Source organism: Carettochelys insculpta, chromosome 26 (genome assembly GCF_033958435.1).
Source record: "Carettochelys insculpta isolate YL-2023 chromosome 26, ASM3395843v1, whole genome shotgun sequence".
NCBI lineage: Eukaryota > Metazoa > Chordata > Testudines > Carettochelyidae > Carettochelys > Carettochelys insculpta.
The window spans coordinates 6263444-6280986 of NC_134162.1; the positions used below are offsets into that span (position 1 = coordinate 6263444).

At 54.8% G+C, this 17543-nt stretch overlaps 1 protein-coding gene across 1 annotated transcript in view; it reads right to left on the reverse strand.

Moving 5' to 3' along the window:
- SCUBE3 (signal peptide, CUB domain and EGF like domain containing 3) overlaps positions 1-17543 on the reverse strand; it is a 102313-nt gene that overhangs the window by 12546 nt on the left and 72224 nt on the right. The window contains exons 8-11 of the mRNA XM_074977308.1: positions 14460-14576; positions 10235-10357; positions 6544-6660; positions 1018-1140 (exon numbers count right to left, since the gene is read on the reverse strand). Of these exons, the coding sequence (XP_074833409.1) occupies positions 1018-1140; positions 6544-6660; positions 10235-10357; positions 14460-14576 (480 nt within the window). The remainder of the gene's footprint in view (positions 1-1017; positions 1141-6543; positions 6661-10234; positions 10358-14459; positions 14577-17543) is intronic.

Consider the following 17543-nt stretch of genomic DNA (forward strand, 5'->3'; position numbering starts at 1 on the left):
TTGGGATCCCTGGGGAAGCAGCACTACATAAACAACAAGCAAAATTTGACCCAGATCAGAAACGCCAGGGGCTGTTCGGAGGGCGAAGGACCATGCCTTCTGGTGGGCACTTTTCTCGGTGAGATGTCAGCATTCCCTCCACCACACCCCGTCCAGCAGCCCAGGTGAGATGAGTTTGGCAAGGAAGGGGGCTCTCACCCAGGCAGCCACAGCATGAAAATCAGCCCTTCAGGCAGCACAATCTGCTCTCCTCTGCTAGCAATCTCAGCCGAATGCCCAAAGGCAGACCGGGCCACAGTCTTCCCTGTAAGCTGCATTCCTGTGCCGGTGGATACAAAGTGCACACCCGCAGATTTGCAGGGCACTGGGCACAAAGCAATGCATAGGTGAGATTCCCTATTAGAGGTTACAGTGGGGGCCGGGGAGGAGGCAGGTCACCTGGGTTCTATTCCTACCTGCCCAAGAGAGATTCAGGTGCAGCCCAGCTGATGAACAGAGTGCCCCCAGCCAGCAGCCTGTGTTGCCATTGGCAGTGCACATCCACAGACTTTGGTGCACATATGAAAATTTATTCCACACACGGAAGATAAAAATTAGAGGGAACCTCGCTGGGTCATGACTCTGCTGGACAGTGCAGCTCAAGGGGAAGCGTGGAGATCAGCAGGCCTGCTGTCGCCAGGGCTGTCACGCTGGTATCCTTAACTAGCAGTGAATTTACACATAAACACACTCCCGAGCTCCAGGCCAAGACTAGGCTTCCACCTGGCCTGGCCAGGATAATATACACCAGGGTTCCTGGTTAACACACACCCTGGGGCCAGATCCAATCAGTAAGCAGAACCTTTTCTGCAGCACTGTCTCCCACACCACGAAGCACATTCACAGCAAAATCCACCTGCAGAGCAACTATCCATCAATGAGTGAACAGCAAAATGCAGCTCTCATTCAAGCTCGGCCAGCTGACCTGTGGCCACCCACTAGATGGCAGTACGACCCCAAGGGGATTTCTTCACCTACCTATGCAGTCCTTTTTGTTCCAGTGCAGCCTGCAGCCGGCAGGACAGGTACACTCGTAGCTCCCAGCGGTGTTTATACAGCCGAACTTGCAGCCGCCTCGGTTGATGCTGCATTCATCGATGTCTGCAGGGAGAACAGGAGAGAAATGTAGAGAGCTGGGATTGCCACGCTGCACAAACAGAGCCCTGCGCGGACATAAAATTGGGATCCCCATCTGCAAAAATCTTCCACAGATAGCCACATCCGTGCCAGCGGCTACGAAGTGCACATCCGCAGATTTGCAGGGCTCTGGGCACAAAAGCAATGCGTAGGCAAGATTGCCTATGACAGGTAACGGAAGGAGGCAGCACACCTGGGTTCTATCCCTACTCCTTGGACCGTTCCAGTAGAAGGAGCAGGTGGAGGAGGCTGGCAGCCAGGCCTCCTGGGTTCTAGTCCTGGCTCTGCCACTGACTCAATGTGCAATCCTGATCAAATCACTTCAGGCCCCCTTTTCAAAGTGGCCTGTAATCCTGTGGGGAGGGGCAGGCACCTTGCCACAGTGCTGCTAGCTTTCCCAATGCACCTTCCCAGGGGCGCCCCAGGCCTGGTATTCAGGGAATGCATTCCTTCCTGTCTCAAGGATGTGGCATCAGCCAGCGGTGGTGGGAGAGGTGATGGAGGTGGGGAAGGATCAGCAGCAACATTTTACAGTCAGGGGAGTAAAGGTGCCTAGTGGTGCCATCCCCTGCCTTGTGGCGTTGGCGGCCCACCCAGGCCGATGGTGCCAGCTCCCTTCCTGGTCCAGCTAAGCCTCCCGGCGCAGGGTGTGTGTGCACCAGTCCAGCTGTACGCAGAAATGTTTAGCAGCAGAGCTTCAAGGGTGGCTTCTCGCCAGGCCCCTCCATGTCACCCCTCCTCTGTATCTCCCCCCGAAACAGAACACACAAAGCCAGAAACACGGATGTGGCGAAGCAACTCTGAAGACAAAGGGATGGAAATGACCCGTGAGGGGCAAGCTTTGTCCTGGAGCAGTGCCACCATCTGGGCTTGCCAAGCACACCCCAGGTGGATCCCAAAGCACAGGCAGCAAGGGAAGAGTTGCAGGCCTGGCTTGTTGGGCCCTCCTCCAGACACTGTACCCTCCTCGTGCTGCAACCCCACACCCAAAGCACAGTGCTCCCAGCTGCATGCAGCTGTCACTCCAGGCTCTGCCCCTGCTCCTCACATGCCCCCCGCGATCTTGTCGCCCTTGGGCAGTGGTATGGAGAGACACAGTGGTCCATGGTGTACATATCTCGTATCCAAGCACCCACCTGCTCCCATGCTGGGATCCCATGGCAATGGGTGTAATGGTGTGCGCGGAGATGGAATGGCTGATGGGAAAGGCAGACCAGGGACGGGGAGGATGGGTACTGCTCCCACCCCAACTTCCAAGCCAGTAAGAGAATTACTGTCTTGGCCGAAGGCACTGCCAAGGTGGAACCCAGCTTTTCTCCCCACCTCCCATCTTGTCAATAGCATCACAAGCCCCAGTGAGGATGGTGGGGGGGCTGTTCTATCCTCCCTTTCCAGGGCCGTCAGCTTCCTCAATGTTCTTTCAATCGTCCAAATGGGGCGACCTTATTAGTGTTGCTGTCACCCACCATGGAAATGCACCCACTTCTGGGGCAGATAGCGACCGCTCCCCTACATCACACAGCCTAGCAGGAAGCAAAGACAAATACTGTTCCTCATGGACGCCCCAGGGAGGCAGGAAGGAATTTCTCAGCTGACTTTGTCCAGGACGCTGAGGATGATGCACCAAGTTCTGACAGAAGGGTCATTGGTATGTTGAGAGCAAACACACCTGGGGCCTGGGTTTTTAATTCTTATCCCAACCTATGGCAGCTCCTCCCCGACACCAGCCTTTGCTGGGGTGGTGGCTTCAGGATTGAGTCACCACCCCCAGGCTGTGTTCTTGGGGGTTTTCTCACTAACCAGCCACAGAGGCTGCTTTCTCCATCTGCTGGAATTTCTGTGTCGCTCCACCTTTGCTCCCAGACACAGAGTATTAAAATAGCCCTGCCTGGGAGGTGACACACACTTGGCTCACAGGGACCAGACCCTGGGTCTAGATCGCCACCTGGGGAAGCTGAAACGCTTGCCAGGATCGCCTTTTGGTTTCCAGTGTGAAAGCTCTCTGTCGGGGGAGAAACCACTAGCTCTGGTGGGACAGGAGACCAGCCAGACACAGACAGACAGACAGACAGACAGGACACAGGAACTAGATTCCAGTTCGCAGCTTTGCACGCAACACCCAGTTTGCATCCCCAATGGATTCTCCCTCCCAGTTTGGCATCTATTTCAGCCGCCCCATAGTCACTGCTCCATCAAGCGTAAGGCCAGAGGGGGCCTAGCTCACCAAGTCTGACTCTCCTGTAATCACAGGCCAGAGAAATTCATCCCCTTAGCCCAGGACACCTGCCCACTGTGATCCACACCAAGAGCTATTCCCAGTCTCCTGTCCCCTCTCTCTGCAAACCACAGCCAGCAGACATGACTTTACGAGACGTTTTATAAGCCTCCTCCCCCCAGGAACTCTTTTGGCCCTGACGGGAGGAACAGGAGCTCCAGAACAACTGCCCCCATCGGTCTGGTTAGCACATGCCGGGAGCGAGAGCTCAGGGCCGAGGCTGGCTGCCTGTCTGTGTTGACACGCTTGTGTGTTTGTGTCTGGATGCAAGTGGGCATGAAATCAGCCTGATGCAACCACTGCAGGGGCTGTGTAAACAGCGGCAGCCTCCCCTCGCAATGAGGATGGAGCAGAGTTGTGTTCGGTGAGTGAAGGGAAAAGCAAAACTCCTACTGACCTCAGTGCAGCCAGGATTACATGTGGGGCGGACGGGGCAGGGGGTGTAACGGGAGGGCTCTTGGGTACAGTTTCACAGCACGTTTAGCTACGTGTGTGCGACTCTATTAGTCCAGCCTCCTACGCTAACAAAGTCGAACTGAACGGAACTGCACGTACATCGTAGCAGTACACAGCGGCAGAGACCACGCCCCGTGGCCGGCACTCATGTTGGCCGGATGTTTGACCGCTGGGTTGGGTTGACACAGGACCAGAAGGGATTCCTGAGTCCTGGAGTGCCGTCCGCGGCTAGCCCACGCCGTCAGGGAACCCAGTGGGTTTAGAGGCTTGGTCCGTACAGGTGCCTGCTGCGTATGTCGTGCGCGAGGGCTTCTGTGTGCTTGGGCCCGTGTCTTAATCCCGGTAATCCGGGAGACCTCGACGCACAGAAGTAGGCCTGAAAACCACCGCTGCAAACCACACGGCTGCCCTGACACACCTGAACAAACCCCTCCGCGCTTTTCATCTTCCCTGCCGTTCCCATCAGCGCCACGCCCCCACCCCTTCCGGGAGTTATCTGATTCAGGACACTCTACTCCAAACCTTGTGGAAATCCCTCCCCTGCCTCAACTCTGTGCCAAGGACGCTGGGGATTTTCTCCCTCTCCCCCCGAGCAGACAAGTCACAAATGGCTCTGGTCGCTGTCTGAAGTTGGAGACGCAACTGCCTGGCTCCCTTCTTCCACTCGGCGTAGAGACATTCAGAAAGGCTACGTCTACACGTGCAGCCAACATCGAAATAGTCTATTTCGATGAATAACGTCTACACGTCCTCCAGGGCCGGCAACGTCGATGTTCAACTTCGACGTTGCTCAGCCCAACATCGAAATAGGCGCAGTGAGGGAACGTCTACACGTCAAAGTAGCACACATCGAAATAGGGATGCCAGGCACAGCTGCAGACAGGGTCACAGGGCGGACTCAACAGCCAGCCGCTCCCTTAAAGGGCCCCTCCCAGACACAGTTGCACTAAACAACACAAGATACACAGAGCTGAGAACTGGTTGCAGACCCTGTGCCTTCAGCATAGATCCCCAGCTGCCGCAGAAGCAGCCAGAAGCCCTGGGCTAAAGGCTGCTGCCCACGGTGACCATAGAGCCCCGCAGGGGCTGGAGAGAGAGCATCTCTCAACCCCCCAGCTGATGGCCGCCATGGAGGACCCAGCAATTTCAACGTTGCGGGACGCGGATCGTCTACACGGTCCCTACTTCGACGTTGAACATCGAAGTAGGGCGCTATTCCTATCTCCTCATGAGGTTAGTGACTTCGACGTCTCGCCGCCTAACGTCGAAGTTAACTTCGAAATAGCGCCCGACGCGTGTGGATGCGACGGGCGCTATTTCGAAGTTGGTGCCGCTACTTCGAAGTAGCGTGCACGTGTAGACGCAGCCAAAGAGAGGAATCCCCTCCCCAGCGCTGCTCGCCAAGGAAGGCAAACATAGCAACTGGCAGCACAGAGAGGCCACTCAGTATTAGCAGCTGGGCCCGTTTTCCTGTCCAAAGGGTAAAGCCATTGCAAGAGTCAGGAAAGTAGCAAAGTCCCAGAGCAGACTGGGATACTGGGCACGCAGCAGCTCTGGAGAGAAGCGTGACACAGGGCTCCCTGCAACTGTGATCTCAGATCTGCATCGCAGAGGTCTCTCTGCCATCCACTCTTCCTCTAGAGAGAGAGACGCATGGGGGGCAGCCCCTTTCATGGCCCATCCAGCCCTTTCTGAACGTCCATGACAGGGGTCAGCAACCTTTCCCGAAGAGAGTGCCAAAATTTGGCCTTTTGACCTCTTCCTACAGCCCGAGCGCTGGGGATACTTATTAAACTCACTCACCGTCCTCCTGACAACAGCTTCATAAATGCAGATGCAGAGCTTTCCCATTTAGGGGGCGGTGACAGCATTAGCTGGTCTTGTGGTAATTCACGGGAGGCCTGGCTGTGAGCAAGCTCCCCGATGCATGGGGCAGGAGCGGTGCAGCTGAGCTCCTGCCTCGCGTGCCAATGAAAATCGGCTTGCGTGCCACTCTTGGCCCCTGCGCTGGTATTGCTGACCCCGATGTGTATGCTAGCCTCAAACTCCAGGGCAGGTTGGACGTTTACATGGCCACTCTGGAGAGAGTCCAGTGCCGCCCAGCTGATTAGCAGAGTTCCCACAGCCAGGTGTGTGTTTCTACTGCTGGTGCACATTAGCACCTGCCTTGGTGCACATAAACATTTATTCCACACGGGCATGCAAAAAATTCACACACGGATGGAAAAGATTAGAGGGAACATGTCTCCTCACCCCAGGAAACAAGCTGAGGCTGTTTCATGCAATCTCTACTGCAGGGCCTGGTCCAGTCCAGCCTTAGGTAGCCCAAGTGCTGGGACTCCCAGCCCTTGCCTGGGGAGATGATTCCCATTCCCCTGCCAGGAAGCTGGCAAACAGGAAAGTAGCTGCCATTTATTAAACAAAACAATACCGTGAACCTGTTTTCTGTGCCTCAGACAACTCGCTGGCTAAGGTGACTTCCTGACCATTTGACCAACCTGGGCTATGTCAACAGATTTGGCTGCTCCCTAAAAAAGGGACCAAACACAGTGTAGGAGGAGGCAAAAAAGGCGCAGGGTGAGATTCAGGGAAGGGACAATGAGAGATCCTCCCTGCCCCAGGTGGTTCTGCCCTACCTCCACAGTGGGTGAGTCCATACAGCATGTAGCCTTTGTGACACAGGCACTGGAAGCTCCCCGGCGTGTTGACGCAGATGTGGTCGCAGGTCCTGTCGAAGGAGCACTCATCAATGTCTGGAAGAGACAGGGAAAGGCAGAGTGTGTGAGGCCTGGCCCGAAGAGGTAAAACTGGGTGGGCGCCAGGGCTGGGCTGACTTCTCAAGGCCTGGATTTCTTTCCCACCTGCCTCTCGTCTCCCAGAAAGACTGAAATTGACACCCCTGCCCTACGAGGCCTGGGTGCCGCTCTCTCTGCAGAGACGCACCCAGCAGGGAACAGCATCTCTTCCGGCATCTGCTCCTGTACCCTGCAGAGCCTGGGGGTGCCGCAGAACACACACAGAATCCTAGAAGCCTAGGGCTGGAAGGGAGCCCAGGAGGTCAACGAGTCCAGCCCCCTGCCCAAAGCAGGACCAACTCCAACTAAACCATCCCAGCCAGGGCTTTGTCAAGCTGGGACTTCCAAACCTCTAGGGATGGAGATTCCACCATCTCTCTAAGTAACACATTCCAGTGCTTCACCACCCTCCTGGGGAAATAGCTTTTCCTAATATCCAATCTACACCTCTCTCTCTGTAACGTGAGACCATCGTTCCTTGTTCTGCCATCTGTCATTACTGAGAACAGCCTCTCTGCATCATCCGTACAGCCCCGCTTCAGGAAGTGGACGGCTCCTGTCAAATCACCCCTCAGTCTTCTCTTCTGAAAACTAAATAAGCCCAAATCCCTCAGCCATTCCTCATAGGTCATGAGCTCCAGCTCCCTAATCATTTCGGTTGCCCTCTGCAGAACCCTCTCCAATACATCGCAAGGCCCCTTCCCAGCCCCACAGCCAGGCTGAGCCTCCCTAGGCCTATGCAAAGCTGTGCCCAGAGTGGGTTATCAGCAGCAAACCTGGGATCTCTCAGCAGGAGCCTCTGACACAGCTGGAGCTAAAAGACTAGTCAGTCACCGTTAGCCAAATCCGTCACACACTCATCAGCCTCCACCCGCAGCCCAGCCCTGCTAGAGGGTGACAGAGCACCACGGTGCATGGATGAAGCCCAGTCTCTGCCCTAGGGCAGAGAAGCTTTGCAAGACAAAGTCCCCCTTACGGGGCAGGGGTGGGGATGAAAGCAGTTGCAAGTTCCCCAATGCTATGGGTCCAGGGAAACGTTCTGATTGCTCACCTGCCTCCTGCCCCAAGGGGAAACCAAAGCTTCGCTCCCCTGGCAGGGCCTTTCCAAGGAAGGTGCCAATGTCACCTTCTCTGCCCTGTGGCGGGTGGGGTGGGGGGCTGCTGAGGGAAGGAGGCCCAGGCTTTAGGGGCGAACCCAGCCTGCCAGGTCTGTTTCTATTTCATTGGTGTCATTTAGGTAATTGGCACTCCTCAGAATACACAACCTGGAGCAGATGAAAGAGGTACCAGCCAAAGTCACACTGACCCCCTGATCCCCCAAGCCAGGCCCTGTGCACTCAGCAGTTCTGTGTCAGACCCCAGCGAGCCACAGCTTCAGAGGCTAACCCAGAGATGAAGGGCCCAAGTGCTGATTCAGGAAAGGCTTGGGAACTGTGGCACTGCCAGGGAGGCCCAGATACCGCCCCCCTGCACACGTCAGCTCAAGGCTGGTCCTATTCACAAGTGAGAGAAATTGGGTGGCCTCAGTTGGACAATACTTTGCATGCCCATGGGGCTTTTCAGAAGGGGATTGCAAGGCACGATTCTCTCACTGAGGAAGAGAGATAAAGATGGTTCCATTTCATAGGTAGGTGGACAGAGGCAGAGAGCAGCCAAGCGAGCCCATGACAGATGTGGGAATCGGGAACCCAGGAGTCCTGGCTCCTGGTCCCCTGCTCTAACTGACAGCGAACATGATGCATCCTTTCTCTGCTCTCCCCAGCTGGCAGATCAAGTCATATGAGCAGGGAGGAATCTCAAAGCGGCCGTGAGGGAGCAGTGCTAGGGACTTTTCATGGCCACCCAGTCAGTCCCTACCTTACATCTCTGGTTCATGGTGACAGCAGATGGTTAGAAAGCACAGCACAGCCCCAGACTGCACATGCCATAACCCCACCTGTTTGTTTCCACAGCTGCGGCACTTGGCTAAGGGCCTCTGCCAGGCAAGAGGAGGGGTGGGCCAGGCTCTTTATTCCCAGTAAGGGTCACACAAGTCCAGCCTGCTGCTGAAGACAGCAGATCTTGGAAAGAGAAAATGGCTAGTGAGTGTACATGCGTGTTCACCCGTGTGACTGTGCATGTGGCGTTGCCATGGAGCTCTCACTCCGTCCCCTGGATCCCCTGCAAAAGGCTTGTGCAATGAACAACTCTCATGGTCTGTAAAATAGCGACAGGTCTGAAGGTGCATGTTAAAGCGGGAATGAGGCTGCGCACAGCCCCACGACAGGACATCCCCGGTGTCATCAGATCTTTAGCATTCAGCCTGTGGGCGTGCGTGCAGCCGCACCCCTTGTTGTTACACAGATACACACGCTCTGCAGCAAGGCACGCCGTGGTATGCCAACACTCAGTGCCTGCAGGCTTCCCGATGATGCTTGTAAGCTGTGGTCTTGAAGGTGTTCCCTGCCCCGCCCCGTCAACTTGTTAGTCGATTCACAGGCCTAAAGGGATCATTAAAGTTATCTAGGCTGACCTCCCATGGAGCAGGAGCCATAGAACCGCACCAGCCATTCCTGCAGCCCTGCCCCCGAGTGGCTCGACTCAGCCGACAGGGGATCTGAGTAATCCTGCCCCCCCAGCCCTCCCTGGAATTTCAGCCCTGTTTTGCAGACTCCAGAGACGGGCCCAGACCAGAGCCCCCAGTCCAAATACCCCTGCAGCATGAGGAGGCTCAGGTCAGGACTGAACTTTGAGACTCAGGGAGATCCATGGGACCAGATTTTTAAGGACTCAGAAACCACAACCGGGACCAGATTTTCAACAGTGCCAGCCTCCGGCAGCTGCCATTGAGAACAACAGAGAACCCCCTCCATGCACACGCAGGTTGTGAACAATAGAGAATCTCCTCTGTGCCACATACGCTGGGAACCATGGAGAACCCTCTCCCTCCCCTGCTTGTGCATACTCACCGAGACCACTGGGGAGCCCTCCCATGCTCACCCACACCAAGACAAACCAAGTGGGAACCCTCCCATGCACACCCACTCCGAGAACAATGGCGACCCCCCCACCACACTGCATGCGCACTGAGCGCAATGGGGAACCCTGCCCCCCAACAGCCCCACCGAGAACGAGGGAGAAACTCTCCCCACTGCGGGGAACTTCCCTTCCACACACTCAAGCCCCTACTGAGAACACTGGAGAATCTCCTCCCCTGCCAGCACACACCAACAGAGAACAATGGCGAAACCCCTCCCCTCCGCTGCAGGCAAACCCAGAGAACAATGCTGAGGGGCCACCTTTGCTTTGGAGGCACGGAACGTTTTGGATGTTTAGACAAAGTCCTCTGTGACGCCAGTAACGTTCTCAGCATGGCATCAGAAATACTCCTGTGGCGAACTCCTCCCTACCCAACCTGATTGCCCACCGCATCGTTCCCAGAGGACTGGGGCCTCGCTGGCTCTCTCGGCCAACAGGTCCAGGGCAGCAGCTCCCATACCACCCACCCCTGGGTGCAGCACCCAGCTGCGCTGCAGCCCCTCGCAGCTCTTACCCTGGCAGCTCCGTTCGTTGATCAGCAGCTTGTAGCCTTTCTTGCAACTGCACTCGAAGCTGCCCACCGTGTTCCGGCAGATGTGATCGCAGCCGCCGTTGTTCAGCCGGCACTCGTCAATATCTGCAGGCGTGGGGAAAACAGCCCATTACACAGACTGGCTGAAACCAAAGAGCTGTGGGGTGGTGGCTGGAGGCAAAGGAGCCCACGGCCTGAAAAGAAGTAGGATGGTGCAGTACTAGGGCATTGGCCCTGCAGTCAGGAAACCCGAGTTCAAGTTGCGAGGGCCTGTGTGAGCTGTGTTTCTCTGTGCCTCAGTTTCCACTCAGAACACTAGAGGGAACAGCGCTGCCTGCTCTGGCGGGGTGGCGGCACTCCGATATGACAGTAATGGGAGTGGCTGGCTAGACAGACTGATGCATCACTGAAGTCGAGGGACATTTTGATGGCAATTTAAACGGAAGGACGGGGGCCCTTATTAAGCACACTGATGAGCGCAGCTACCAGTGCTGGGACAGGATGACACAGTACAGAGGCCAGGAGGAAATCAGGACTCCTGGGCTCTACTCCCAGCTCGGGATGTTAAATCCCGCTTAGTTGGTTAAGCTGCTGAACGCGACATTTAATGGGTTAACCCATTGGTTCCCAAGGCGGGCAACGCGTCCCACGGGCGTTACTTGACAAGATTTCAAGGGCCATGCGGCAGAAAATAAATGACTAAAGATCAGCAGAGAAGCACTGGACCAGTACTGGGAGAGGGTTACATCGCTAAGGCCCAAGTCCCAAAAGGGACAGGCGAATGTTTTAAGTTTAGCAAACGCTGGGTTAGCTCAGCAAACAGCTGTGGGGGAAACGGCCCCCCGCCATGGACAGAGGCTGCTCTGGCCCTGTAAAGCACCTGCCCCCCCCGCCACAGCACTGCAGGCCAGGATGTTGCAGCCTGGTGTCCTGGGAGGGAACACCATGGGCGGAGGCACTCCAGCCTGGTTGGAGCAGGCTCCAGGCGCGCTGCGGGCTTAACAGTAACCGGTAAGTGTCATCTCTTCAACACACCTATTCCCAGCTCTGTCTTTGGGTGAAATGCTGCCTCAGTTTCCCCACCTGTCCAGTGAGGGTTATATGATGCACCCAGCTCAGGGGGGGCAGGAGGAAAATGAATTAACAGCGGCAAAATGCTTGGCTGTCCTGGGTGGAGAACAGGAGTTATGACAAAGATTCTGCAGTTGCCATTTGCAAGTCAGCCTGAGGGCTCCTGGTGCTCAGACTCTCTGGGGAACATGTATGTTAGACACAATGGCTCAAAGCAAGAAGTGAATATCACCCTCCAAGAACAGGAGTCAGACAAAACAAACACAGGTTTCTACAGAGGCCTGACTTTTTGGCAATCAACTCCCTAACCCCCATATCTAAAGTGTTCCTGTAACTTGCTAAAAGTTTGGGATGGGTTTTGTACAGAAAATTTATTGCTAGGAAACGGCCTGTAAAACAGGACTCTGAGCTGACAAATGCCAGGTAAGAGCTCAGGCAGAGCTTGCTCAAAGCTTCCACTGCATCCCTCCCCCACGCCGGCTCTGGGGCGACCGCTGCAGCTCTTGGGCTTTTCTTTAATTGTTGGGAGTGATCTTGCCGTAAAACAGCTCGCCGCTGTCATAAAACCCCAGACGCAGGGGATATGGCTCTGGGTCATTAAGCTTTCCTGGAACGGCGGAACCGTAGAGGCGGTGTGCTCGGAACAGTCATAATGAAGCCCAGAGGATCTGGAATCCGTCAGGCAGGTAGATGGCTTTCAGCAGGATGGTGCTTTCCTTTCAAATATGGTTAAGGACCACGAGCTGCTAACGGACAGAATGCAGATGCCTTCCTTTTCTGGAGCTTCACCTGCTCTCCTGGGTGCTGGCCAAGTCAAGGGTCTACCATCCAAGCGATGGCGCACAGTGGGGTTGTAGCTGGAACCCCAGCCTTGGGAGGGTGTGTGTGACTGGCTCTGTCTTTTCCTTCCCACGCAGCTTCACATGCATGTGGTGTGAAACCAAACTCATCCAAATCTCCCTTCTTGCCTTTAAAATAATGCAGTGAATCTGCTGATAAACTAACACACAACAGAGCAAGGGTCCTTCAGCCAGCATTTCTGTTGCAATCCAGGTTCAGGAAGCACATGGGCTTGTATTTGCTCCTACAATTCATTCTGCAGGTGTAAATTTCACAGCTGAAAACTGTGTCAGGAAACGACACTGTCAGTGCTTCAGCCCTCATCCAGTTGGTCATTATCCAGGCAACCCCAGGTCGCCTCAGCTCTATTAAAGGTCCGCATGGGTTATTCACTCAGCAGTATCACACAAACAGCAAGCATATCTCTAGATCTGGTATCCCATGAACCTCAAAGCTCGGCATAAACATTACAGCCACCCTGATGCTGGGATAAGGGGACCAGGGTCAGTTTCCTTGATACCCACAAATGATGACTCAACCACGACAAGGAGCGATGTTAGCCTCTCCACACCGCGACACGGGGCCGCGTTATTCTGCTTAAAGCACAAACCATCCAACGGGGAGACAGTGTGTGACTTGCCCAGGAACGTCTGCAGCAGAGTAAGGAGCAGAATCCAGATTTGCCACCTCCCAGGCCTCTGGTTTCCTCACAAGAACTGCTCTCCCCACAGCCCACGGCCAGGATGTTTCAACCCTGGTTCAGAAGTTGAGGTGTGGGTGGTCCTGCAGTGAGTCACTGGGGTCCAGGCACTCTAGGTCCTGCTCTAATCACTAGATCACTGCAGTCTTCTTGGTGCCAGGTTCCATGGCTGTCACCAGACTGAACCTTCTCTCTACCCCTGGATTTTATGGGGATGAGGGCTGCCCTCCCCTCCTCACCGGTTTTTGCAACCCAGCTCTAATGGCTGCCTCCAAAGGAACCGGAAGGACAGGGCTGCGGCTACCTCCAAAGGACAGGTGGAGCTGGTGGGGCTGGGAAGTGGGGTTTTCCTCCCTCTCTGAATTAACACCGACAGCCACAGTTCCAGAAGGTGTTCCAGAGACAGGGCAGCAACAAGCCGGCAGCCCCTGAGCTGGTGGATATTTGTGGCTGAAGTCCTTGCTGCAGCGAGCTGTCAGGGCCTGCACAAGGCCAGAGGCAGGATCGCTCAGAATACCAGTGCATTCCAGACCAGCCATCCCAGGCATGGCGCCACCTTGCCAGCCACTGCATGTGGCACACCTCAGCCCATGATCCCAGGTGGGATGCACCTTCCAGATAAGCTTGGGGACCAGGGACAGTCTGTCTGGGACACCATTCTCTCCCTTTGTAGGTGAACAGGTTTCCCAATGAGCATTTCATCTTCCCCGCTGTGGGATGTGCAGTGTGGGCAGAGGTCTCTGTTCTGGCTGGGGGCCAGGCTGCACCCTCAGACCTAACTGCACTGGTTTGCAGTGGGCCGGGGTGGTGGGGGTTGGGGACAGGAGAGCCCCTCATGTTGCTAAGGACCATATGTTTAGGCACTGGATGACATAGGTAGGTGCTGTTGTTCACAAGGCTCCTAACCAGGTTAGCTGCTTAACGCCCAGGAAAGTGGATGGAACTTAGGTGTCTAACTCACTTAGGCACTTCTGTAAATCCCACTCAGCGCCCATCTGCTTCATTCACCACCTAAATCTCTTTGTAAACCTTCCCCTAACTCTCTGACATCTCCTGAGACACTTAAGCCCCAGCCTGTCCAACCACGCACCTCCCCTGTGCCCATCACCACGGCACCTCCAGATATGGATTTCCCATATAGGATCTAACATGTAACACCCATTGCCACAGGACCTCAGCATAGCTCTGTCTCAAGCCAGACTGTCCCTCCCTCCCTCCAGGCAGGAGCTCCCACCTCAGCTTAGGGAGGGCACCTGGCCAGTTCTCCAGGTCACGCCCCCAACACCACCTCAGCAGGCAAATGATGGTGCACCCCACCTCATCTCCCATTTCAGATACACTCTTGCCATGGGCACCTTGAAGGGGGTCCAGTTTATACCCATCCCAGTCAGGCGGGAGTTGGGTACCATGCGGTCTGGTGCTGCCACATTCGGCCGGGCCAGTGTCATGACCGTCCCCATGTCCCAGAACCCTCGACCTTCCTTTCATCCGCCTCCAGGGGGACGAGGCGCTGGCTATGCAGAGGCAGCCCTGCACCCCGCCCTGTAAACACAGTCCTGTGCATCTGGGTCCGACCCTCCCTCACTGGCCCTTTACCTTTGCACGTTTTCCGGTCCGGCTGCAGCATGAAGCCCATTGGGCAGCTGCAGTGCACGCCCGTGGCCGCATCGTGGCACTTGCTGTCACAGCCCCCATTGTTCACGGCGCAGGTCTCTGCGGGGGGAGGAGGGGAGACAGAAGGGAGTAATCAAGACGTTTGAAGGACACCTGATCTACAGGGAGGTGCAAACCCACGATGCTGTGGAGACTTCACGCCCAGCCCGCATTCTGACATGCAAAGCAGCACCATGGATCAGACAGGCAAAAGCAACCCCCAGCCCTGAGACACTATCAACGGTCTGTCCACACAGCAGCTGGGACTGGGCTTCCCAGCCCAGGCAGACTGCCTTGTGCTAGGGCACTGCAGACTCAGGCTAGTGGCCTGTGTTCAGACCCACCTGAGCAGCACCCGCACTGAAATATCTAAATTGCTCTCACTCACATGCTAGAATGAGTCTGACTCCCAGGCTAGTCTCCACAGCTGTCCCACAGATGTACCGAAACAGGCCAGGCTTCCAGGCAGAGCTGAATGCCCTCTGCTGCTCCCACCCCTGTTGGGAGCATCTCGCCTTCATGTGCCTACTCATCCCACTGTGAAAGCTTCGTAACGCTGCTCAGGTGTGGTCTGAACGTAATGGCAGAGCAACAAAACCCAGGGTGGGGCTTTCTGCTTGTGAAGAGGATACATGCCTGTGCTTAGGGAGCAGAGCCCAAACCTTCTGACACCCCGGTAGAACAGCCACAGTGGTTAATAGTGACACAGTCTCATAGTCATTACGAGTGACACTGTCTCTCTCTCTCTCTGTCACACACACGTGCTCACTTGCAGGGCCTTTTCTCCCTGTATTCGTTCTAACTGTCCTCTGGATGCAAACATGGAGTTTGGCTTTTTCCACCGGGAAAGCACTGATTCTTGGCCTGAGGGTTTCCCACGAAAGTAAGAGAGACACACCCGCCTGTTTACACACCTACTCTGCACACATTGACAACACTGGGACCTGCTGTGGAGCAATCGGCAAAGGGAGCGGGAGAGTTTAACACGTTAAAGTAGGTCCCACACAAACACGGAGCGGTTGTTGCCACTGGCTGTCTTTAATGTCTCAGCAACAGTGTGGTGGATTTTCTTTTTTAAGAGATGTTTAGGGTTCCGGGGGACAATTGGTACGGCCTAAATTAAAATACAGTTGTAGAAATGTTAAGGCAGGTCAAATGTGGGTCATCAAGCTACTTTGCTGTGTCCCAGTTGAGCACAGCCTGCCTAAAGCTCTGCACTGGTATTGGGCCTTTCTTTCCCAGATGTTGTGAAGGTTCAAAAACCGACCAGACACATTCATTAGCCAGGCTGGGCAGGGCTGGTGGCCCTGGCCTCTGTATGCCAGAAAGCTGGGAATGGGCAACAGGGGAGGGATCACTGGATGATTCCCTGTTCTGTTCATTCTCTCCAGGGCACCTGGGCACTGTCAGGAGACTGGGCTAGATGGACTTTTGGTCTGACCCAGTCTGGACATTCTTATTTTATTTCAAACCACTTGACTAGCATCTGTTAGCCTTCCACACACCCTGAGATGTGCACTGGTGTGATCACCCCCGTTAGACACCTGGGTCAAACGAGGGACTAAGAATAAGTAACAAACCCCAGGCCTCCGACTGTGTCAATGGCAGAGCAGGAAAAGGAACCCAAGGGCCCAGGTTCTCAGTTTTCCACTCAACCCCTGAGAGCCTCGGTGTCTAAAATGGTAGCCATTAACAACGTGGGACTATTCCTCTGGTTGAGCGTGGCCAGTTGGCTTCAACAATGAATCTATTTTCAGAGTAACGCTGCAAATTCCCTATAGCAATAGCACTGCAGTAGCCACTGCTTCAGAACTGGTTGAGGAAGAGTTCTGGGATGATTTATCGAAGACAGGGCAGCATCTGTAACCCACACAACATGGCACTAGGCAGGGGCAGGGAGCGGAAAGGAGGAGGGGCAGACCAGAAGTCAATCTAACTAGAATCAGAGGACCAGATTTTCAAGTGCTCAGCAGACAACAATTCTCAAAGATGTCCAAGCCCCATTTTCAGATGTGACTTTGACCCAGCTCCTCAAAGATAGTTAACATAGGAGCATTTCCAGCAGATCTAGAGAAGTGATTATTCCCCTCTATTCGGCACTGGTGAGGCCGCATCTGGAGTACTGCATCCAGTTCTGGACCTCCCAGTATAGAGAGGAGATGAATGCGTTGGAAAGGGTCTAGTGGAGGGCAACTAAAATTATTAGGGGCTGGAGCACATGATCTGTGAGAAGAGGCTGAGGGATTTGGGCTTATTTAGTCTACAGAAAAGAAGACTGAGGGGTGATTTGATAGAAGCCTTTAACTTGGGGGCTGAAGGGGGCTCTAAAGAGGATGGAGAGAGGCTGTTCGCAGAAGTGACAGATGGCAGAACAAGAAGCAATGCTCTCAAGTTACTGTTTCACCAGGAGAGGGGTGAAGCCCTGGAATGCGTTACCTACAGAGGTGGTGGAATCTCCATCCCTAGAGGTTTTAAGTCCTAGTTTGACAAAGTCCTGGCTGGGATGATTTAGTGGGGGTTGATCCTGCTTTGGGCAGGGGACTGGACTAGATAAGAACTTAAGAACGGCCATACTGGGTCAGACCAAAGGTCCATCCAGCCCAGTATCCTGTCTGCTGCCAGTGGCCAGTGCCAGGTGCCCCAGAGGAGGTGAACCGAAGACAATGACCTCCTGAGGTCCCTTCCAGCCCTAGGAGTCTATGATTGTATGCTAACTCCCATTTAAATCACTGGCATTTAGGTTTCTAAATCAGGTAGACATCTGTGAATATGTTACCCAGCATTCACCCTCAAAAGCCCTCAGGTTCCCACTGTGGCACTGGTGGACAGATTTCCAAAATGACTCATCACCCATTTGCCGCTGAAATTAGGACCAGATTCTGCCATCCTTCTTTTCATTGAAACAGCACTTTGCTTCACACATAGTTCACTGGCAGAGGAAAGACAGGCATGGACAGTGGATTGGCCCCTTGAATTGATTCTATTTGCACTGTCCAAGCTCAATGACACTTTGCAAAACATACCCAC